Genomic DNA, 25,364 nt, shown 5'->3' with positions numbered 1-25,364 from the left:
GGTTTCAAATTGTAGTCTTGTTTAACATTATGCAATCCTCCGAAACGAGCAGCACAAGTCACGAACAGAAATGTTTCATATTAAGTAGATGAGTAAACTGCTTTCAATAAATTCGACTAAAAACAACATGAAATCATTAAAGCCACGATTTTAATATTAATACATGGGAATGCATATACATTCACACTTTACGTTACATGATTTACGTTTTTATTGCTGTTAATACGTAAGTATTTTTACGTTTTAGTGCTATAAATACGTCAATGTTGTACGTTTTTGTGTGTATGAAAACGTAAGTAAATGTACGTGTGGTAGAACCACAATTTACGTAAAAATACACACGTATTCTCATGAGATCACGTTGGCCACACAGTGGAAAATGAAAACTTAACCATACCAGCTGTTACGCAATGACAACCGTTCAGCCCGAAGGTGGAAAAGCGGCTAATGGTTCTTCCATGGCATCACTGCAAAAGTTATTCACTCTCATGTCGCTCCAAATCTATATGACTTTAGTTCTTTTGTGGAACTCAAAAGAAGATATTTTAAGAAAACTGTCTCCGTGTTGTTGTTTTTTATTGGGCTTTTTGCACTTCACTTAACCCCAGGTTATCGTCATTCCCTTTTTAATTTAGAAGCAGGTTTAGCACCACTTTTTACCTGGGGTTATGAAACCCTGCTGCTGAGCAGGGTTAGCACTGCTTTTACTTCCAAAATAAATATCTTCTTTTCTGTTCCACAGAGAAAATAAAAATGTCACACAGGTTTGGAATTACATGATGGTGAGTAAATGATGACAGAATTTTTATTATATGGTGAACTATTCCTTTAAGTAAGGTGCCTTTATTTCTGCTGTCTCTCACTCTCTGTCTTTCTCTCACAGCAGATTCTGTGCTGGCGACAGGGTTACATTACCACAGTGACCTCTGTTTCCTGAGAATGTTTATTGCAGATTCAGATATTCCTGTTGAATGAAACATGAGTATGGACGAGTCCTAATTGCTGGTACACCTGACATCACTGGAGTTATACAAAATGTACTCCACAATACTGATATAAATCTAAAAGTAAAATTATGTGTGAATCTGGCATTCTGAGAACAATACAAAAACCCAAACACACATACCTTCCCTGTTCTGTATCTTTTGATATCAAACAGTTGTCTGGAGAATGATGCCAACAAAATAAATTTGCTCATGTCACAGTAGGAAAGGGATGGTGTTGTACTCAACCTTGTTCAATTTAGCATAACAAAAGAAGTAGAGAGCCATCCTCAAGACAGAACATGAAACCATCTGGCTGCAACGTGTGATACATCAAAATTATTAGCTCTCTCGCTCTCTTCTTTGTATTTATTTATTCATTTTATTTTTATTTTTTTATCTCATCCAGGGAAACCGCATATAGTATGAAGACATATACACAAGCAGATAAATCAGTCTTTTTTTTCCCCTCCTCCCTCCACCCGTATAGCAAATCTGCTACACTGAAATTTGCAAAAGGAAGGCTCAGGCTTTGAATTATGCTGTCCTCTATGTGGTAAATAATTAGCATTTTGTAATGTTGTTGTTGAAATATACACTACTGCTCAAAGTTTTAGGGTCAGTTTTATTTTTATTTTATTTTTTTTTTTATCAACAAGCGCATTAAATTGATCAAAATTGCACTAAATACAGGTTGTTACAAAATATTTCTATTTCAAATAAATACTGTTCTTTTGAACGTTCTATTTAACAAAGAATCCGGAAAATAAAAATGTATCACTGTTTCCATAAAGTCACATGATTTCAGCAGTTTGGCAGTTTGATATGCGATCCTAATCACTGATTCGAAACGAAAGATTCCTAAAGCTTCGAAGCAGTGTTTTGAAATCGGCCATCATTAGATATTGTTGGAAAGTCATCTTTTTTTTTTTTTCTTTTTTTTTTTGGCGTACAAAAAGTATTCTCGTCGCTTTATAATATTAAGGTAGAACCACTGTACTTACATGAACTGTTTTAAATATGTTTTTAGTACCTTTATGGATCTTGAGAGGTGACGGTGACATTGCTGTCAATGGAGGCCTCATGAGTTATCGGATTTCATCAAAAATATCTTAATTTGTGTTCCGAAGATGAACAAAGGTCTTACGGGTGTAGAACGACATGAGGGTGAGCAATAAATGACATTATTTTCATTTTTGGGTGAACTAACCCTTTAAGCAGCACAACTGTTTTCAACATTAATAGTAATAATAAATGTTTCTTGAGCAGCAAATCAGCATATTAGATTGATTTCTGAAGGATCATGTGACACTGAAGACTGAAGTAATGATGCTGAAAATTCAGCTTTGCCATCACAAGAATTACATGTTAAATTATATGAAAATAGAAATCAGTTATTCAATTGTAATAATAATTCACAATATTACTGTTGAAAATACTTACTATCGCTGTATTTTTTTTATCAAATAAATTCAGCCGTGGTGAGCAAATAGACTTCTTTCATTAAAACTCTAAACTTTTGAACGGTAGTAAAGAATATCAGGAAACAAGGCAAAGATTTATGAGTTCACAATGTGAACAGTGTTCTGCTCTTAAGTCAGTACGTACCTGTTTCTCCATGACAAATGAGTTATATTTTGATCTGTTGACATAAATCTTTATATTGTGAGTAGATTTGTGAAAGGGTCAAGGAAGGCTTTCTCATCTATATTTTCATAGTATAAATAATGAGGGCCAAAGACTGGATGTTCAAAAACCAACAAAATTGAACACATTAGTCAGCCTTTTTTATTTCTTAAAGTGTAGCTGCATATTTATCAAGGCAAGAGTGTTGGAAAGCAAGAGTGCAATTTGTAGAATTAAATTAGACAGAATGTAACTGAAGAAATGTGGTTTTCTCAAAGCTTCTGTCTGCTAGTATAAGATGTTATGCCTTTTTCTGTGTAATGTCATGCAGACTATAACACTGGAAGACCCTACAGTTTCTGAGCTAAGTTGCAAGGAGTTTAACACCAGGTCCCTCAAGGAAAGCAGACAGATTGGGAATAAGAGAAAAGTTTCAACCCATCAGTTTCAATGGAGGAAAAATAGCATGGAAATGATGAAAATGTCAGAATTCCATCAGCTGTGTTGCTTTAAATTGCATTGCGGGCTACATCTACCCTGCCATATGCATTAATATCACATTGCTTGCTCATGAATTAGACAGAATTGCTGTCACCCTGGCATAACTAGCTTTCTTACTCTCGAGACTGGCCAGCAACAGACGCAGCCTCCCAGAGATCATAAATATCTCATTGTGCTTCCTGCTAAATGCTGTGCAACAGCACAAAAGAATTGAGATTTTAGATGGCATCGGCCAGCTGACAGGGGAACCTGAGAAGACGTTGGTCCAGGCGTCACTACAACGTCACAACTCATGAATATAAGAAAATAGGCTCCTGCAGCGTACTTTTCTGCTTTTCTTACTGAAGGTGACAGTTGTCCAACTCTGAATACCAAGTATATCAAGTCAAGTTTAGTTTCACACAATCTCTCTATGAAGTATTTTGTTCACAAATTCATACAAAACCATTGTTTATCTTTAACAGCTGAATGTAACAGTTTATCTTTGGGATTATGGAATTACCTAGAAATTAATGCCAGCAGATAATGCATGCCATTATATAGTTTAGCCATTTGCTTGTATTTTAAATCGACAGTCGTGTATAATGCTCATTATTAAAGCAGGAATTAGATGTACCCTGCTGTCACACTATCAAAAAGGGTTTCTGTTCCATCCTAAGGAGTGATGGGTACAGATAGTTCAAACCCAAAGGACCATAAAAGGCCCTCATTTTTAGTGACAGACTGGTGAGATCCATCTCCGCTTAGTGCCATAATGGGACTTACTGAGTGACCGTGATCTAAGTTATTTAGTGCTGTATACTTGCATATCTGATATTTCGTCACATGGATTTAAAAGTTTTTTATGCAACTAAAGAAACATTCATAATCATGCCTCTCACTATCTTTGTCAAAACACTTATTTATTAACAGTTATTCACATATTTATACTTATCTGTTTATATACATCCATATAACGTGTTTATGTTGTGCATTTATTTGATTGAAAATACAATAAAACAACAGTCATAATGTGAAATATTGCAATTTAATATAACTGTTTTCTATTTGAATATAATTTAAAATGTTAATTTATTTCTGTGATGGTCTTCAGTGTCACATGATCCTTCAGAAATCATTCTAATATGCTTTTTTGGTGCTCAAGAAACATTTATTAATAATATCAATGTTTGTTGATAAATAGAAAGTACAGAAGAACCAAATTTATTTGAATAGAAATCTTGAAATGGAACTACAGTCATTTTTGATACACTTAATGCATTCTTCCTGAAGAAAAGTATTAATTTATTACAAAAAAAAAAAAAAAACTCTTACTGACCCCAAACATATGAACAGTAATGTGTGTATATTGTATATTTACATACATTTACATCCATATAAGAAATACTAGCAGTCTTATTATGAGCTCATTATGTATGTTTGTTTGTGGACATACTGTACAATACTGTACTGAGTGTATTACATTATCCTGTGTGAAGGTTTGGATTGTGACCGTAAGGTAAACACATTGGCACATGTCTTGTTGTCAAGTACAAGCAGCTGACCAGACTGTGTCTTTACAAAAAAAATGAGGAGAGAGCTATAATGGGATGGACAGAAAAGAAACAAAAACATCAGCCATGCTGCATGGGTTAATAACGGTTATCAGACTACTCTTGTAAAATATATTGGGGACTGTTTTCAAAGCCCTTGACTTCCTTGACTTCCTACAACAGAAGGACAGATTACTGTTCAATCCCTCTCTGTCTGATATTCCGCCTCATACACTCTCTCGATTTCTCCCTCTCAATCTCATATACTTTCTCTTTTTTTTTCCAACCAAACTGAGCACTCTGTTCTCTTTCTCACCATCTCTTGAGTACCAATACTTCGATAATGGGCAAAAGCCTAATTTCAATAGCGTCCTCGCCCAATTTCTCCCTTTATCTCTCTCCCTCTCTTTCAGTTTCTCTCTTCCTTTCTGTGTTGGTGAAGTGCTAATGGGAGTGTAGGGGTGAACAAGTGCTACATTATTGGCAGGCAGGCAGCTGGGAGGGAGGGCTGTTTTAGGATTCAGCCAGAGAAGCACTCTGCTGCACAAGCCTGGGACTCCAGGGATAACGTTGGATTAGTGGTCAGATATGGTGACATCCTTCAATTCCATTTGAACGAACATGTTTGTATTTGACTTGTAGCACACGTGCCTTACAATGTTAGAATATGGATTGACAAAGATCTTGATTTTATATCATGCTTGCTAATATATTTTTAATAATCTTTACATAAAATACTTAAATCATATACTACTACTATTACTACTAATAATATTATTATTACAGCCATAGTGATTAACCAGTATGTCAGCTGATATTTTGCTATTTTTAAAAAATCTCATTTTACATCATGAAATTGCATTGATGTACTGTATATCTGGCTTATATTGACCACTGGCCACCTTGCTCCTATAGCTTCATTTCCATTACTGTATCCCTGCTAGTCGGGATCTCCCTGAGCTCTGAACACTAATAATAAGCATTTCTTGAAATCCTTTGATGTACAAGGCTAAAGGAAGTGTGCAGATATTTATTTTGACTGACTGCCATCCCTATTGGAAAATACAGTTAAACATGGTAACTGTGTTTTGGAACATATACTGCAGTAGCAGCTTCTGCTCTAAGATGGTCATTAGCTTGTACTAGCAGGTCATTGGACAGTTGAATAGCCACCATGTTCCAAAATCAGTTTGACCAAATGGAGGCTGGTTTGTTCCTGGTCCAATATGGTCTTGCTTTAGCTCATGACCATCTTAGACCAGCTAGAAAACAAAACAGTTACCAGTTTAATCTGGATTTTCCAGCAGGGAGGAGAAGAAATGCAGATTACCTCAATGGTATTATTATGAATAACCAGAGGCAAATGATGGAAGAGGGAGATTAAGGGTATACGCTTAATCTGAGGTATCGGAGTTTCGTATTAAAATGAAATACTTCTGGTCATGACGCAACGGCTGTTAATTTAATAGTCGCTTGTTGATCCCATAGAGCGAACCTCAAGAAGTGCCTTTTATTTCCTGGTGATTTGCTTTGTACGTCCGCTGGCTCTTATTGGTCGAGCCGTATGCTGATTTGACAGACAGAGACGGTTAGTTTGCTCCCAAACCCCGTCAGTCTGTCAGTGGTCTGGAAATGCCAAAGCGCCTCCTCGCTGCTCACGCGCTCACACACAAAGCAGAGGGTTCCGGTGGCGAGAGCTGGAACGATCCACTGATGCCGCTTCTTCGTTTAGGTGCTTAACTGCTCCTTAAAAACGTCGAGGGAATCTCTTGTCCTCCGACGTTGGTTTTTTTTTTTTTTTAGTTTTTTTTTCTTTCTTTCTTTCTTTTGGTTTGCGGATTTAGACACAGGATTGTTTTGTGATGGGTGGTGGAAGCGAATCACGGATTTTTTCTCTTTTTATGGAGACCAGAGTGAGCCGATTTCATACTGTTGAAAGCAAGTTTTATCTTGATAAGAAGCAAATGGTGGAACAGAGGATTCTTTAGTGGCAAAGGATACTTACTCAAGAGATTAACACTTTCCACACAGTTTTCTCAACTGAAAAGGGGTTTTCTGGTCCGCAACATTGGATTTTACATTTTGTTTGACTGACGCAGCATCGTTTTGGAGTATCTTATTTGGAGATTTCAGTCATTTTATTCTACATTTCGTGGAAGAAACAATCTTTAAAAGAATATACCCGGACGAGACGAAGTTATGGAGATGCCAATGAAATAAAACCTGTATCTCCAGGTCAAATGACCGCTTTCACTCGTTCTCCAATTTAACCACCTTATATATGACATGGAAAAACGGGGACTCCACAGCGTCCTTTATTATTTCATTCTGAATGCGCCCCTGCTATTCTGTGTAAATGGTGAGTAAACTTGGGCAGATTTTTAGTCTCTCCTATGTTGCGTATTTACTCAGCAGGAGCACAATCTGTCGAGATGCTCCACTTAAGTCTGTTAGTTTTCTTTATTTATTAATTTACTTATGTGAAATTAATGCACTGTAGCCTACTTGGTTAAGTTTAACATTTTTTTTTTCATGCCATATCGTTGCATGGTGAGCCTGTTATTGAATGCAAATAAATTGTTATGATTATGCGTAGAGAATTGACCATGCTCCCAACCGAACCATAACATTATACTGAAGTCAGATACAATTTATAACAAAGCTTTTAAAACACAAAATGTAGCCTAGATGTGTCACATTTAAAAAAAAAAAAAAAAAAAAGGCCTTTTAGTGTATCTATTTGAGGGGTTCTTTTAACCAAACTATCTGTTGTTGATGTGTTTTCTTTATAAGCCACATTTACTGAAGTGCCCAAAGATGTGAGTGTCGGTGAGGGCGAGGATATAGAGATGCCGTGCGCTTTTCGAGCCGTCGGAGTCTCGCCGTTCTCTCTGGAGATTCAATGGTGGTACCTCAAGGAAGCGGCCCCTAAAGAGCTCGCTCACGAACTGCAAATTAGCGCTCCGGCCAACAGAGCCAAGGTAACGGGGCTTTCGTTGTTTTTAAAGCCACCTAAACTCAGGCATTTTTAGTTTAAGTTCCTATTCGAGTCATACCAGGAGTGCTGTTTGATGGCCGCAGTGGGATGTGGCTGGGCTTCACGTGTCCAGTTGCATCCAGATTGATCCCTAGTGATAAGCGATCCCAATTAAACGCACTGAGACGATTAATTATTAATTTATGTCTTTGAATCAAGTTGGGTTGTGTGTGTGTGTGTGTGTGTGTGGGTGGGCATTCACAAGGAGGATACGAGTGTGATGTCATGCTTAATGATTGAGAGAGAGAGAGAGAGAGAGAGAGATAAACAAACAAGTAAATAAATAAATCTGTTTTCTCTGAGATGGTTCATTATGTAGGCTAGTACGAGAAAACAATGATCAGAACTTTCAATTACTGACAGACAAACCAAAAAAATAAATCTACTTGTGCATCTCCACTTTTATCGATGAAGCACTTTCTTATATTGACAGTGACATATGAAACACAATAGATGTCAGTTGAATCGTTAATACTATTCAACAAAAAAGTTCTGACATCAGAAAGATGAACGGGAACTGTTGCTGTCCATGGTGCTACTGCCAATAAGTGGGCCTCTCGTTCGTTGTTAATTGTATGGTCTTTCAAGCTTCAATAAAAGTAGCCCATTGATACTGTGACACGAGTAGCCTAATTAAACTGCTCTTGATGGCTACTCATGTTTTTTTTATTTTTTTATTTTTTTATGTGATTACAGGTTGCCCACCGGGACGCCACGAAGATAAGCGTGAGTACAACCATTCATATTTACAGTGATTGTATTAGGCTATGTGATGTTTATTAGAATCAGAATCTCGTTTAAAGAAAGAAACGAAAATGTAAAAAATACTTAATAGGACCTTTCAACAGATAACAGGCAAAAGAACGCTATTGTGACATTCCTTAAATTGCTCAAACTGATCTGATGACATTAGCCTACTGATTCAGCTGACATGTTTTGTAAGAATGATCAATAGACATCTTTCAATTTTGTTAAAAACGTAAGGGAATATAATGGCTTTCAGGGAAGTCAACTATTTCTAAAATGAAAAAAGAAAACAAAATCTACAGGTAATTCTTGGGGCTCAGTCTTCTGAGGTTGGACCCGCTCAAGTCCTATTGCTCAAGACTAGTAGGCTACTTTTAGCCTGCATGTAAGACGTGAATCTATAATAAATAAAGTGATAAGTAATGGCAGCCTGCTGTTTGGCAAATGAAGCATTAGATAGGTTACTGTTTAACGCAAAGTTCTCTAGCGGCATACTGTTGCTATGGTTACCTCCACAGGCGAACGCGATTTCGAAAAGAACTAGGATATTTGGCGGCATATGAAAATATGATAGGCCTACCATTTTGCTTGTAGCTATTTGCTCACTGTAACATGTAAAATGTACTTTTGTATAACAACAATTTGTCCGCCAACCCTACCCCCATATTTTTGGACATGTTTTGTTTAATGGTAAATAATATGAAACATATTGGTTAATAAGACGGGGTTGCAAAAAATGGATACATGTCAACAAAACCTGTTGTCTCTTCGTGAGCAGACGGTGAGGGTCCAAGGCAACGCCATTTCCCACAAGCTCAGCATATCGGGTGTGAAGAAGGAGGATGAGGGAGTGTATGAATGTCGGGTTTTGGACTTGTACTCTGATGAGACTCAGGAATACAAGGTGCAGGCCACTCTGCGCGTGACACCGCGCGAGGGAATGCTGGCCGAGGAGGCCGTGTCTCACATCCAGAACCGATGGCCACTGAGGAACAGCAACACAGCGACAGGTGGACGGGCTACTTCTGAACCAGGCCAGGGGCAGGGAAAACCCCGTGTGCCTCCGCCGGTTGGAATGGGACCCGCTCCCGCTTCAACGACTACTGCGGGATCTGCAGTCAAGTCGTCAGCTTCGCCTCGGCCAGGCAATTCATCTATCCTGAGACAACAGCACGGATCCGGTGAGTGACAGTGCAACAGCGACACCGAGCGGTCGAGTGAGGAAAAATAATCAGGTGTTTTGTGTTTGAGATTTTTTTCTAACTGAATTAAATTATGAAGCCAAGTACGTGTTTGTTTAATGTAAAACAAATTGATTTGGAGTTCTTATTGTAGGCTATACTATAATTGTGCTCATATTGAAATGCTTAAACATTTTTTTTTTTTTTTTTTATCAAATTACTGATAAATAGGCTACACTTAAGGCCTTTAATTCTGATGTTATTGCCATGAGATCATTGAGAAGATTTTGCTTTTGACATACTTCCAGAGAGAGCTGTCTATTTCTGATATATGTTCGAAAAAATTATGTGTGTGCTGGGAGTAGGCGATTAACTTTTATTGCCCTACCCCTAAACAGTGTAGGCGAATCCTGTAGGTCCATTTACCCATTGCTTTTCTATCATGGTGGGACTTGCATTGACTTTTTTTCTTTTTATATTGAGCTAATGATATTTTATTTCTCTTAGCACTAAGCCTAACCCTCCCAGAATTGTCTCTGCATTTATATAGATTTTCATTAGGACATTATTTAGTATGTTTATTAAGCTGTTTTCCTCATGGGGACAGTTGGCTGCCAAAATCCTGCCCAGGATTGGTGCTTTCAGGTTTTACTATCACAATGGGGATATTTGGTCGCCATGATGTAGGAGATTGTTGACCCACGCACACACTTATCAATGAAGCACATCTCAGAATAATCACATTTGCTGGAAGGTTTAATTTGTCACCCTGCCATTTCAAACCCCTGTCTGCTCAGTAGGCAGTCTAGGAGAAAATTGTGTGTGTGTGTGTGTGTGTGTGTGTGTGTGTGTGTGTGTGTGTGTGACTTTATTTATCGTGCATTCTATGCTCTGTGTGAGAAAATGAAAGCAACAAAAGTGCAATTAAAGCTGTTGGCGACACCATGTCTGTCTTAAGCAGGAAGTGGCATTGCGATCTGTCCAGCCTCAGAGCATCAGTCTCGACCCTTCTTGTCTCTTTATGACCATGGTACAGTGTGACAAAGAGGTTATCAAGATATCACCTTGTCTCTTTAACTCTGGCCTCAGGGTCAGGGCCTCTATTTATTGGGGGCTTCAGTGGGGATTTAGAGGCTTGGGTGTGTTCTGACTCTCGCTTCTGTCACTGCGGGAGTGATTCCTGCAGACAACTGAGGGCGATTACATCAAGTCTCTAGCTGAGCCAGAGGAGTTTGTGGCAGGGATGCATTACCCTGCAGTGACTTCTGAACACTGTGGACTACAGTGAATTCAGAAGAAATTTACAGTTGTAGTGGAAGGTAACTACACAGTGAAGTATCATGTCCATGACAATAGTTGCGTTCTAGGGCTCCAATGGTGAACAAGAACAGATCATCCCATTTTATAATTGTAAGTTATATTTTAGATTCTCATAACAAGATATTTAGTTAAAAAATATTGGAGAATCTACAAGCCTGTAAGTCGCTTATGCTCACTAAAGCTGTATTTATAACAGTATTAATGTGAAATATTACCAATTAAAATCCCTTTTGAAAGTTCAAAAAACAGTGTTTGTTTGAAATAGAAATATTTTATAACATTATAAATGTTTTCACTGTTACTTACGATCCATTTAATGTCTCCTTGCTGAGTGAAAGTATTAATTTCTTAAAAAAACAAACAAACAACAACAACAAAAAAATCTTACTGATCTCAATAGTAGTGTATACCTTTAAGGCTACAACAAATTTCCCTGTGAAAATAAAATAAAAATGTAAAATGTTTAAAAGCAAATGTATATATATATATATATATATATATTTTTTTTTTTTTTTGCTATCGTTAAAGAAGTTTAAGCAGCAGGATGCATGTGATGATATATAAAACTGTGACGCATGCAGGGATGGGCAGTATTTCAAATAAATGTATTTGAAATATGTATTTGAAATACAAAATACTATTTTGTATTTTGCATTTAAATACTTTTGAAAAAAAATCAAATGTATTTTGTATTTAAATACATTTAAGCTTAGTATTTTTGTATTTTCAAAATACATAAAATACTTTTTGCCAGTCAACCTCTTTATTAGGCAGCTAATTTCAACTAGTTCAGATGTGCCATTTTCATATATGTGAGCTGCTGCAGTATGAGTGCATCTACAATTGGGTGAACAAATTATCTGGATTCCTGTAAGGGAACAAGGAATAATGCTACCATCACATTCAAGTGCTTTGCTGTCAGAAAGAATAGGACTCGTGGAGGACACCGGATTTCTTGGGGAAATCTTGTTAAAGCCAAAATGTATTGAAGATATTTCATTTAGAATAAAATGTAGTGTCCCATTCATTGACAACCATATAAGCATTCACATCCCTATTTAGTCAACTTGTTGACAATTTTTTTTTTTTTTTTTTTTTAGTCAAATACATGCTGGTTTATGGCACTCCCAACTCGGGAATTGTGGTAACAAAATTACTAGCAAACTCGTATTCACAATAATTCCAATAACATGTGAAGGCAGCATAAGATAAGGTGAGGATGTCATGGGCGATTCTACCCCCTTACACTTGCAAGGGGGAAATAGCATTAGCACTATGGATATTAGAGCTAGCCAGTCAGTCTTGATTTATTATTAGTATTATTATTATTATTATTATTATATTATTATTTTGTTTTTTTTCAACTAGCTATTCAAATTTGTTTATTAAACTTCAATCATTACTGCTTGCTATGGTTGAGGAATAAGACAATATTGGTGAGTAATAAAGTGTTAATCGATTGAACTATATCATTTATATATATCAGGGTATGCAAATTTATCTGTGCAGCTTTTAGTGGGCAGGAGTTATTGACATGTTAGAGCAGGGGTGTCCAATCCTGCTTCGGGAGGGCCAGTGTCCTGCAGAGTTTAGTTCCAAACTTCCAACCCCAATTAAACACAAATCAGTGAGTGCTTGATATTAAAAAGAATTAATTTAAGTGCAATATGACATGAAATAGAGCTCAAATTATGTAGGCCTACTCACAAGCTGACAGACAGCTTTCTGTGCGTGCACCCCACGACAAAGATAACTATAATGATAATAATAAAAATGCTATAAATGTAAAACTTGTTCTAAATCTAGATGTATAGCAGAGTCCACACCACAGCTATAACGATAACGGCAAAAAATTATATTGTTCGAATCACTTTCAGAGTGATTTCATCCAGCTGAGCTGATGAATGAAAAAACATTGACAGCCAATCGGAATCAATCCTGATTTAAAGACTTCTGGTGAAAATCAAGTTTTTATTGTGCTTATATGTCTATGTGCTGTTTTTAATATGCTTTTAAGACAAACTGTGTATAAATACATCAGTCAACATCTTTGCTGAGCATTTTTAAGTCCAGAGTACCAAAGACAGGCACAAAGACACGGTAGGAAACCGGGAAATATTAAACCAATATTTCCACTTGCCATTGTGTAGCGGCAGCATTTTCTACAATTACCGAGTGGATTAGCTAGTCAGAGCTGAGGTGATTGAGTGCGGGGGAATAAATTAGCCTACACATTAATGGACCCACGTATACTAAATAAAGCAAGGGTGTTGAGTTAAATTTAGTTAATTAAATTTGAGTTAAATTTGAAGGCATGATATTACATATTCACAGGAAAACAGTTTAAATATATCAATTTGATTATCATAGATTAGTTTTAAGTGATAAAATGATGGACTACAGTGGGACTTTACAGAGCTCGAGCATTTAAAGCAACAAACGACATAACTGCAGCTCATGCTTAGAATATGCTGGTGATCTTGCATATTCGTGGTGTGATACTTCACTTGATGGCCAGTTTCACACGTATTTTGTGTATTTTTCAGAATACAAAATACTGCATTTTTAATTAAATACATTTTTCCACACAGTATTTTGTATTTTTATTTTAAATACATTTTCATGTATTTATGAACATCTCTGGACGCATGCTGTTTTGGGACCATGACAACCGTGTGTGTATATATATACATCCATGTTTGTGTGTGTGGGAGTGACTGTATGTGTGCCAACATGCTCAGCCAGCCCTGTCTTTAGTGCAGCCAGACATGGAGGCAGCCATTTGGCGAGTGAGCATGTCGGACATTAAGAGGACCAGTGCACTGATCCTCCACGGTATTTCATTCCAGGCTTTATTTCTCTATTTATTCCTGCTTTATTGTTCTCCCTTTTGAATCGGCTATATTTAGGATTGTAATACAAAATCAATTAACCATATTGATAAAAAAAAAAAAAAAAAAAAAAAAACAGGAATATGTTTTTGCATAATTAGGTAATTTGCCTTTGCTTGGAAATATAAACCATGGTTTAAAAGCATTAGTGGTTTTGGGCAATGCTAATTTCTCCCTTATTTTACAAAATTGCAGATCACAATTACAGATTTTTTACAGGCATTTTGGTCAAAAAGTATTTCAATTTTATTGTTTAGGTTAAAAATAATTTTAAAATAATGTTTTACACTATTTTTGTTTGTGGGCTTGTCTACCTTTGCATTTAATATGATGGAGAGTCTCCATATTACACTTATGAATGTGGAAAGGGATTTTTATGCCTGTCTCTCACAGAGTCAGGCAAATTAATTCAAAACCAGCCAACCAACTCTAGTCATACTGTCATGTGTCTGTAAGTGCTTTGGCACATTTAACATTGACAAAGATTTCAAATTTATCTTGGCTTTCTCTTTCCCCCTTTTGGTTAAGAGCTCAGTTTGTGTCATTGGAGTGAGAAGGTTAAAGAGTCATCTGCCACATTTGAAGGATTGCACCTTTCAGTTCTGACCACAGTATCAGCTTTTGAGGAGAGAAAGAAAATTCACCCCTCGCTGCTCACACTCATTCTTTTTCCCTCTTTCTCTCACACACCTCCTCTTTTGGAAACATGTATCTGTCACTTTTCCACATGTCATCTCATTGAGTGGCAGAAACAATTAATATTAAAGGAATGCCACAGGCGGGAGCTGATAAGCTTGGCCTTCTCGCTGTCAGGTGCATCAAATTGCCTCTTGCTGCTTTCTCTTCGTTTATTTGTTATTTTTCCCAGCAGGGTTTGGTGGCATGTCTGTCCTTAATGGAAAGAGCAGATTAACTCATTGCACTGTTGAAAATGGATACAGATTCCCAAAAACAAAAAGATTACAAAAATGCAGGTATTTAAAGAACAGTTCTTGTCTGTTCTCTCCCCTAATGAGAGCGTCAATCAGTTTGTGACTCATTTCATATTAATGCCAGTGCTTTCTGGTTGTATAATTAAGCTCCCTGTGGTTGTCCTTAGGTTAAATTGACGTTAAAGGTTTTTTATATAAAGGTTTTTAATACAACGAAGAGAAAAAGATATGAAAAGAGGAGAGGCACAAACAGGCTTACGCAATGTCTCTACCCACAATGCATCACTCCACCTCAGGTGACCTTGGCGCCCTTGATAAGTTTATATCACTCCAGCTGCACAGCTGTTTTAATCTAGTCTCTGTGTGTGTGCGTGTGTGTGTGTTATCAGAACTCTACGTTCTCTCGACATCAATATGGTTATTTTGCCTGTGATAATTATACAAAATGCATGCGTTCCATTCCTGGTTGATTTTTACTTACTTTTCAAGCTCATTTTTGCCTCCCACACATTTTGCAAACTTAAAACACCTGTCATCAAATTGCATTCCCCCCCCAGAGCGAGCGTGGGGGTTGTGGTGGTGGGTTGATTGCATGCTTGAGGGGAGAAGCCCAATGTTTAGTGCTGCTGGACAGCTTTCACACTTAACTGATGAGCCTCATCCAGCTGCAGGCCCCCCGCCACAGACATTTATTCACTAGATATGTTTGTGCATTGTCACTGTGTGGGAAGCACTTCAGCACTCATAGACGAGTGTTAATTGTTTCATCTTTGCTTCTGCCATGTTGGGACACTGTGCTTAGTTGTGTACCTGCTGACTCCACTAGGGAAATCAAGGGGAGCGTTGTCTCAATCTAGCTTTTGTTTGGCTACAGGACTCACATAGAGAGAGAGAGAGAGAGAGAGAGATGCAGGTAAGCCTGAACATAATAGATATATGATAGCTAGCTAAAATCGGTGTTGAAAGATGTTTAAAAATGGGAGGTGACAGAATAAATGGACAATCCAGAGGAAAATAAGTCAGCTTTATGACTCATTGTCAGCTATTTCAATAAGTACAGTGTGTCTCAAATTTGTATTTAAACCTCACTTTAGTCACAGTTTGTGTTCATTTATTCATTTTTTAATGCTAAGGATATCAAAGGGACATCAAGGGAACAATTAACAACAAAATGGCAGTATTTATTTACACAAATAGCCAACCTTGTTAGCAAAGACTGTTTTTACTTACTCTGCCCACCATACTGTAGGACAATCCCTTAAGACAAATAGCATGTTACTTCTATTTACACCTGTGTTGATAGCATCTGTTACTATTTGCACATAGTGCAAACAAGATGCTATTTGCTGCACAGTATCTGCCACTATTTACTACTGTAAATAGCGTCTTACTTTGTTTTACACTTACATCAATGGAAGCAATTTGTCCATCCACACCAAACGAAATAGTAACACATAGTGTAATACATAATATACAAAGAAATAGTAACGCAAGGCAATCTATCACAAAATAGCCACCAGTTCTTTCTGTGTGGACATTTTATCAGGCCCTGTTTCTACATAGTATTACGATGTGTTTTTGGTGATTCTATCACATTACTATTTTCATCTGGTATTAAAATGCTTTTCAGATGAGTCTCACATGTTAATGTGCGGTCACACTAACAAAATCTAGACTCTAAAAAACTTGAATCTCAAAATTTCAGGGGTAAAAAAGGTCCATTGTCTATTATCAATAATGTAGATGTATGCCAAACAGCTTTCTGTTGAAACTGATGTGAAATCTGCATGGGGAAATCTTTCGCCTTCACGCAAAATTCATTATAGCATGGATTCCTATTGAAATGACTGCATTTTACCCTTGAAAATTCACAGAAAAAGGGTAAATGTGACTGCACCTTTAGATGACTAAGCGGTAAGTAGGAAGTGCTTCACCGCAGTCAGGGACACATGATGGATGAGCATTTCCACTACAAATGCAATGTGGTCACATGCATTTTTGACTACCTCCGTATGTGGTTTCAGCGATCTGATCACAAAACATTTTTGATCCAATTTCCGCATGTATTTGTTGCTGACCGCTTGTGATTGGATCATGGAAAATCCATATTAATATCAGGTGGAAACAGAGCCTGTCTCTCATGACATGCTACAGCTGAAAAGAGTAAAACCAAGAACACATCCATGTTTGGTGTTTAATAGTGCTTCTTCAGTCCCATAAATGATGTGGGTTTGGCCACATGGAGCGTCGCTACAGAAAGAGAAACCAAGCAAATGACCAAAAGAATTTGTTTATTATGATGACGGATGGTTAGAACAAAAATTCTGATTAAAGTGGAAGAGATTTTTATCAGGTTGCGTCTGGTTAGGACACAGTGTAAATGTACTTAGCTGCTACCAAAAACATGCACCATGAATTTAACATGGATGTAAACGAGGCACGCAACTTCTTCTTTTTCTCTTTTTTTTCTCGGATAGATGTTTCATTAACTGAACATTTGTAGGTTTTAAACAACAGTATAGAATGCACTGTACTTCTATCTCTCACATCCTTGTTTTGTTCCTGTCAAAAATTAAAAATAACATTACCCTGACTAAGGTCTATAACATTTAAACAGTAACTGATAGTCTTAGTCTTTTCATAGTTGAAATGGCTAAAACAGGTCAATTGCCACTATATACAGTATACTGAGTGTGTTGGCTTAATCAATATTCCCTCTTTTTCAGCTATTCTGGCTTAAATCTTATTGTTTGCTCTTGTCCAGTGGGAACAAGTGTCACCCACCCTTTTTCATTTCCATTATCATTTTTTTTTTCTTTTTTTTCTTTTTTTCATGTTTCTTATTTTCCTTTTCATAGGCTTACTTTATATGTGAAGATATCATAATTGCATTGCTATTTGGACCACTGTTTTGATATTATAAATCATTATAGGTCCATCAGCATCTTAAGTACTTGAAGCGAGAAATCATTCGCAGGTGTCATTGATTTACTATATCAGTCTTCGCATTCACAGGCATGCTGGGACAGCCAAACATATGCCTGTAGCTTATAAACCAAGGTTTCGACAATCCTAGTCAATTGGATTTTGAGGTGTGCAGAGTGTGCTGCTGAAACTCTATTATCCCTCCGAGGGAGAGGAACACGGCCTCAGCTCAACAGATATGATCACACTGTAACCCTCTAATCCTTCATCTTTAGAGTCCACTGCTTCTGATCCTCCAGTGGGCCCTCAAGGGCCATTATAGCTCCACGTAAGAACACCTGCTGAGATCAGAAGGGAGTAAAAACAATTGATAAAAGCAAAATATGACATGTGACTTTTTTTTTTTTTTTTTTTAAATTCTGTAATGTAGCAAGAACACTGCATTTATAATACTAATGCTACTACCAGTAAAAAATGATTCAGAAGTGGACTTAGATCAGGATGGTTTGCCATCATAAAGACAATCTGCATTGCATCAGGAGAAGCTAATGGAGAATGTCAGGTCATTTGTGCATGGCCCGAGGGTTGGATGGAAGTGAATATTGCTGTGAGCTGATACATTTAAGCATTTGTGTCTAGAAAAGAACAGGGTCGGTTAAGAGAATTCTGCTTTTATGGTGACTAGTCCACATGAAAATGTAATCTCGAGGTTGTGGCAAGACCTTAGGCAGGATGCTTCATGTAGCATATATAAAATAGTGAGAAAAGGGGCAATGGGAACAAATGACCCAGAAATGAATGTAAGAGACTTAATATTCTGCATGCAGTCACATATATTCACATATATCTTAAATATCCTTACAATTCAGTTCACCAGAACTAAAGGATTCCGACAACTCACTCTTTTTTGACCAGCATGAATAATTAAACAAACAAATCATCTTCTTTTTTTTTCTTTTTTTTTTTACGAGGATGTGATTTACCTTTCCCATTTCTACACAACCGCATGAGAACCATAATCCCTCAAAGGTTATACAATATTATTAAAAGTGGCACTGACCTCGATCACTGGGGTGTGTTCATTAAATATGTTATTAAGCGAACAGACAGATTAATGTCCTTTTCTAGAGGGTTAAATGAGGAAGAGGAGGAGATTACTGGTGACATGTGAGTAATGAGCTGGACGCAGAAGCCCTCTGCGTCGATGTTGACTGTAATTATTTCCACAGCAGTCAGGGTCATGACTTTGCCATTTTAGCTGATTTGCACGTCTGTTCGTGTATTCACTTACCCTTGTTTAGTCTAATCTCATGTGTATCTATCATGTCCCTTGGTAAGAGATTTTCATTGCGTGCGGAGTGACATTTTGAAGGACGATCCTCTGGTTTCAGCAAATGTGTGTCCCAGCTTCAATATATCAGGTTTTTAAAGTTGTCTATTATGGCTTCATACAAAGTATAAAGAGGAAAATCTGAACATTTCTTTGTGTCAGATCAAGAGTAAGCCCTGCTGTAATGTTTGATTTCTCAAAAAGAGCATGAAATTGATCCACACCGTTTCTCCAACCACCCCGCACCAACTCAACCAACCATGCATGAGTACAACAGCATCCTCTTTCCTCTGCAATAATGATGATAGAAAAAAGGAAGCAAAATATATGTGGGTTCTTAAGACATATGGACACGCTCCAGGAGCCCACTGTAAGACATGCTCCTAGAGCTTGTGTGATGTCATGCTAGCATGCCGTGCGCAATGTTCCTGTCACGAAGCAGCCTGGCACACCATGCTAATCTGCTTGGGGATGATGGGAGAGTAAGAGTAAAGGAGCGTTGTGAGAAATGGCCATGGGAAAATCAGAACTGCAGAAAACAGACGGCCGTTTCACACTCTAAAAGTCAGCGGCGCTGCAGCCCCGTTAAGCAATGAATCATTACTAGTTTGTTTATGTTGTGTGAGAATGTACGTACATCTCTATATTGGAGGGATGTGTGATGTAAATGCATCCTTCTGGCGTTTTCTTGAGTTTGTTGTGTGTTTGCGTAAGTGCGTTCATGTCACAATCTGTTTCTGTATTCTGCTGTGCCGTTGTTGGCTAGCACTCAAAAGGCCCATGGGCTGCTGTTTTGCTGTCAGTCACAGAGAGGAAATGTCATGTAGTTTCCACACAAGGGCAAGTAGCTTACTTGGAGGCCCTATATGGCTTTTATCTCCAATGTTAGGAGCTGTGTGCCATGTTTTTTTAACATCTCCAGCAGAGCTGACTGCATTTTTTCTTGTAAAATGAGATTGTCAACTTCGATGGAGGCATGAGGCGATAAGAGCAGAACTGCTGAGCAGTCATTATGAAAGAGCCATTTGAAGGACTTTAATGATGTAAAATATGGCCCACATGCTGAATCAGATTTTGATGCAATAAATGTTCTCAGACTAAAAGCAATGAAAATGCTCTGTTTGTCAAACTAATGCTAATGTTCTTGGTAAATGAATGTTTAAAAAAAAAAAAACCCTGATGATATTCATTTTATATGTTACAGTGCACTGTGATCTAACAGACATTTCTGTCTCTCTCCCTGACATTTGCAGGTTCTGGAACCATGGCAGCCACTGAACCACTCCTTTACATCACTCTGCTGATCCTGCATAAGCTCCTCCCCTTCCTGTTTGCCTACTAAGAGACCACAGCCAAACAACTCGCAATGATTTCACTTTATGTACCAAACGACAAAGGGAAAATATAACTACGTATATATAAATATATATAAATATATCTACCATTATGGCACATCACAGAGAGGGATGGGATATGACTTTGGAGAAAACAAAAATATCAAATAATAAAGAGAAGGCCATTTTCTTTTCTGGGACTTATGTAGAAGATCTGTCTCAGATTTGGATGTAAAATGGATTCTATATGAAGCATGATGAAAAAAAAACAACACAAAAAAATTAAAATGAGTCTATGTGAATTAGAGCTTCACAACTGTGTCATACACACAACTGACATCCATAAACGCTGCATCCAGTTTCCAAATACTAGTGTTTGCCTTGCTAAATGCATGGCTGTCTTAATTTATTATTATTATTTTATTTTTATTTTTATTTTTATTGTTTTTCAGTTATCAATTAAGGTATTTGTTTGTTTTCCAGCTCACTACGGTTTTAATTTTAGCATTGTTCTTACTGGAGTATCTGATGTTGAATCATAAATGACTTGGTCTTTTGAGATCACATTGTTTTATTGTTGGTTTTGTTTTATCATTTTATCAACTTTTTTTCTTTTCTTTTGCATGAACTGTTCAGCAGTCTCATTTTTCATTTCATAAATGTGAAAGAAGGCGCTTTCTCATGTCAGTTCTTTCTACAAGACTGTGTGTAATACTGTGTATTCTGTTTCCTCACATCTGACTTCTGAGTTCTCAAGCATTTTTTGTCTCATAATGTATAAAATTGCAACCTTATATATTTTGATCAAATAAGGCACATGTTACCATAGTGGTTGTTAGTCACCTCTAATAATGTTTATTTTTATTAAAGGTATGGTGGTCAAAATAAGACATTCATTTATAAAATTAAAAAAAAAAAAAAAAAAAAAAAAAAATGGAAAAAAAAAAAACATTGGTATGTTGCCAACACAGTTGAAATAAAAGTTGTTTCTTTTCAAAAAAAAAAAAAAAAAAAAAGTTATTTAGATTTTTACATCTCAACAGCACTTTGTTTTTGTTTTATTCAGGTGCACAAACACCAGGCAGCTGCATGACGGTAGCGTCTCAGCTAAACACTTCAGCCTCCCACGGGTGTCATGAACTGTAATGTATTCTTCACAATAGGATAGGCCCAATTCCAGCTGAAAAACACATTACTCTCGCAAGCATCACCAACTGAGCACAGCTGGCGTACAACTCATGGTTCATTTCATTAGTCAAATGCACGTCACCCTGTCAAATAACTCTTAACTCTCTGCTGCTGTCTTCACTGAACCCTGCTCCACTCTCTTCCGCTCTACCTAAACACATCTCCTGATGAATGGCAGAGGCATTGTTCCTTGCTAAAACACTGCATTCTATTGTCTTAATGGAAGCCTGCAAGGCATCACAAACCAGACTCTCACTGACTTAGACATTCATTGTGTTTATCGCCTCCGAGTAACTGACTTTCACTCACTTTAAATTTAACAAGCACAATGAAAAGTCATCTTCCTTTCAATGGAATAAATAACAGTTTATACAAACAAATGGATCCAAGGGGTAAAAACGAGAATCAAGCAACTATCCACCACAACATTAGCATTTTTCTTTTTTAAAACAAAATGAGCTAGGTTGCTTTTATTCTGCTTGGTGAAGGCCTCTTCTCCCTATCAAATTAATGAGTGTTTGACGTGGCCATTTATATGTGTTACATAACAAGGCCCTGAGTGCTTTCCTCATGGCTGTAAATCATCCCTCATTCAAGTAAATAACACAGCTCCCTCTTATTTCCTGTCCTGCTTCCTTCTAAAATCCACTTCTCAAGGAAGCATCCGAGATAGACAGCAAAATCCCGCTGTGGATTTGATACAGATTCACTCATGTAAGACACATCAGTTGACAATAACAAAGTGCATAGTGGTTATAATTGCTTTGTCAATGATTAATTAATTTGCACTCTTTCTCTGGCAGTCAATGAGAATTAAAATGACATTGCCACAGAGGATTGAAGATGTATATTTGGTTGCTCTTTTATAGCTTCTTAATTTTGTCTCAGATATTCAATTAAATAATTCCTTAGGAAAAAATAAAATGAGACAATTACTGTCATATAATAAAAGTGCAGAGCTATAAAATTAATGTTTGTTGTTAAATTTCATATGATTTGGTTTTGAAAGAATGATCAGAAATGTTTGCATTAACATTAAAGATGTACACTCAAAAAAATGGTGTAGGATTTACCCCGAAACAATTTTCACCCAGAAATTGCAAGTAAATTTCACAAATAAATGCAGAAACAGAAAATAACACATTGAATTAAACATGAAATATTGATGTAGAAAGACTGAAGGAGTATTTTCTTGTAAGACGTACTCTGATAATCTTTGTTTTATTTACAACTTCGAGGAAAACAATAACAGAAACATTTTTTTTTACAGTATGCATGCAAATCTGAGAACAATTTGTGACACAGAGATCTACCCTGATATAGAGGAGACTCATGAGATTATAAGGATTGTTATCTTATGATAAAAATCTGAAAAGCAGGACACATTTCTGGTTTCCATTATGGTCGCATTACTGAGAAACAACAGAGATATGAAAGAGATCTCATTCATCATATTATCTAATATGCAGAAAGCCTAAAGTAAAATGCTGTTGCTTTATGACAACTTTGTGTGCTTCAGTTATGCTTGTGCCTAATGGGAACAGCCAAATGCTGATATCCCTGGGATTTTAAACATTGCGGATTAAAAATAAATGGTATGGCACATTACAAAGAAGATTTTCCTTACATATATATTGTAGGCTATATAAGCACGTTTGATCCAGAAAATCACAAGTTCATATTACATCTGCGGTAAAAAGGGATAGAAGAGGTTAATGCTGCAGCTCCAGTACTTAACTGTGGTGACTTTTCTTTTATAAGGTGAAATAAAATGTGCACTGGGCACAATGCACGCAATATTTAAGTAATATGCCAAAATAAATAAAATTGCAATCTTAAGATGTTCTTGGTGTATCACAGAGTAATGGCTTCACTGAACTGTTTGCATGCAATGAAAAGTGATCAAATACAGTAATATGGATTAGATTTTTGCTATAATATTTATGTGTGGATTATCAGCAGATGGTGAGATGATAATCTTGGCAATGGACTAGCCGAGGCAGAAATGTATGTTTCCACACAAGAAACACAAATTATTACAGTAGATAAAGACTTCAGAGCAAGGTTTGCTGTATTACAGTGTATTCAGTTCATAAGCCATTTCTGCCGATTGGTCAGCTGCACAGGGGCATTCATCACCCCCATCTACGGACACAAAGGAAAGTGCCTGGACTGGGACAGGACATTGGAATCATAACTGGGTTTCATTTGTTTGTTTGTTTTTTATGGGTGACAGGCAGTGCACATTGAGGTGATGCATTGTGTACCAGAGACTTTTGCCCTCAGACTCTCACTTACACTGAGGATGATAAATTCCTTGATGCAATCTGTCTCGTTCTAATAAAGCACAACACAGAGATAACCAAACAACAGCACAGGGGTGTCGCCAATGAAGTAAGAATAGGCGTAATGCCAAACATGGTCTCAGAACACTGTCAGTTGGAGTGACAGTGTCAGACCCCTCGACAAATTAAAACAAGCCCACTGGCCCGACAAAAACCACAGCAATTCAAGACTAAAACATTTCTGAGGACTCATTCTTAAAGGGATGTATGAAGATGTAATGCAGTTTTGTAACTAATATTTTATAGGTCCTTACTACCCCCACAGGCTATAGCAATGATTACATATAGCACTGGTACAGTCTCAACCAAGATTGTGGTCTCAAGGCATGTCTTTTCAAAAACTATGAAAGTTCAATGTCTAATTAAATAATTGAATATATTGATAATTCATATATATATATATATATATATATGAAAATATATTTCTGACAGTTGAGTGCATGTGTCCTACGTTCAACAATTTCTTTTTTCTTTTAAAGGCCCGCTGAAGTGTCTTGTCTTGTTGACGTAATTTCAATTGAAACAGGAAGACAGGGCGATGTATTGAACAGCCCCACCCCTTTTTTAAAAATAACCAATAGCATTCTGTACAGAATTTAAATGGGTCCGATACCTTTCATGGTCTGAGCCGACTCACGGATAAGATCCACTCTGTGCTCTCGTGTTCCTGGGCCAGAGCACTGTGCTTGCACTGCGGCGGTTCACATTATACTAACGCGAAAATGGACTTCCTTTGCGTCAATGGAAAGCATATTTACACTGAATTGTTCCCTATTCTTTATATAGTGCACTCTATGTGCCATTCACCATGTAGAAACTAGTAAATGTGTGAACAAATGACCGATTTCAGCCGCAGCTTCAGTCAAGTTCAGTGTCTGTTGATAGTGTAGGAGGGGGCAGGACTTCAGATTCTAGAGCATTTGATTGGACAGAAGATTTGATGAGAAGCTGAAGTGCGATGTGATGTCATGAAAATCCGTGATCCATTTTAGCGGAAGTGAGAGACTGTTTTGAAGTTTTGAATGCTTATATCTCCTAAATGCGAATTTTGTCATTGTTTTGGAACACACCAGCTTATTCATAACATTAAGGCTAACATGTTCATACTAAAAGCTAAAAAACTTACATTTTGATTTCAGGGGCACTTTAAGCAAGTGCATCATCCAAGTATTTGAAGTGAGGTTTTCACTGTGAATACACTACTCACACTACTAAAAAAAATGACATAAGTGGATTAAGTGCATAAGTACATGGGGACACACCTAAAGTTTATGGTTGTATTAGTATTTGAATGAGCAGAGCTGAGAAAAAGATTATCCATGAATAATCACTTTAATATGGACCAGTTCCTCACACAAACTCATTTTATGGCTTAAACTTGAACTTGTGAATCTCTCACAATATTTTTACAAACCTACAATATCTTTACATCTACAACCCAGTTAAAAGGCTGAGATAAAGTATCAAATTCCCTTGTATTTTTAAATTTTCT

At 37.0% G+C, this 25,364-nt stretch overlaps 1 protein-coding gene across 1 annotated transcript; it reads left to right on the top strand.

The window, feature by feature from the left end:
- The first annotated feature begins 6,218 nt into the window (after positions 1 to 6,218).
- vstm2b (V-set and transmembrane domain containing 2B) lies at positions 6,219 to 23,372 on the top strand. Its single transcript, XM_051901405.1, has 5 exons — positions 6,219 to 7,001; positions 7,436 to 7,623; positions 8,376 to 8,405; positions 9,205 to 9,607; positions 20,259 to 23,372. Exons 1-5 carry the CDS (start codon positions 6,929 to 6,931, stop codon positions 20,345 to 20,347), a joined length of 783 nt encoding a protein of 260 aa, XP_051757365.1. The 5' UTR covers positions 6,219 to 6,928; the 3' UTR covers positions 20,348 to 23,372.
- The last annotated feature ends 1,992 nt before the right edge of the window (positions 23,373 to 25,364 follow it).

Source organism: Ctenopharyngodon idella, chromosome 7 (assembly GCF_019924925.1).
Source record: "Ctenopharyngodon idella isolate HZGC_01 chromosome 7, HZGC01, whole genome shotgun sequence".
NCBI classification, from domain to species: domain Eukaryota; kingdom Metazoa; phylum Chordata; class Actinopteri; order Cypriniformes; family Xenocyprididae; genus Ctenopharyngodon; species Ctenopharyngodon idella.
This window is presented reverse-complemented; position numbering and strand designations above follow the sequence as displayed.

What these genes read in the sequence shown, in the direction of transcription:
- vstm2b (XM_051901405.1), top strand. Translation starts at nt 6,929, where the DNA reads ATGGAAAAACGGGGACTCCACAGCGTCCTTTATTATTTCATTCTGAAT. An exon ending in CTCCGGCCAACAGAGCCAAG is followed by an intron (nt 7,624 to 8,375) that starts GTAACGGGGCTT and finishes ATGTGATTACAG; the next exon opens with GTTGCCCACCGGGACGCCAC. An exon ending in GGGACGCCACGAAGATAAGC is followed by an intron (nt 8,406 to 9,204) that starts GTGAGTACAACC and finishes CTTCGTGAGCAG; the next exon opens with ACGGTGAGGGTCCAAGGCAA.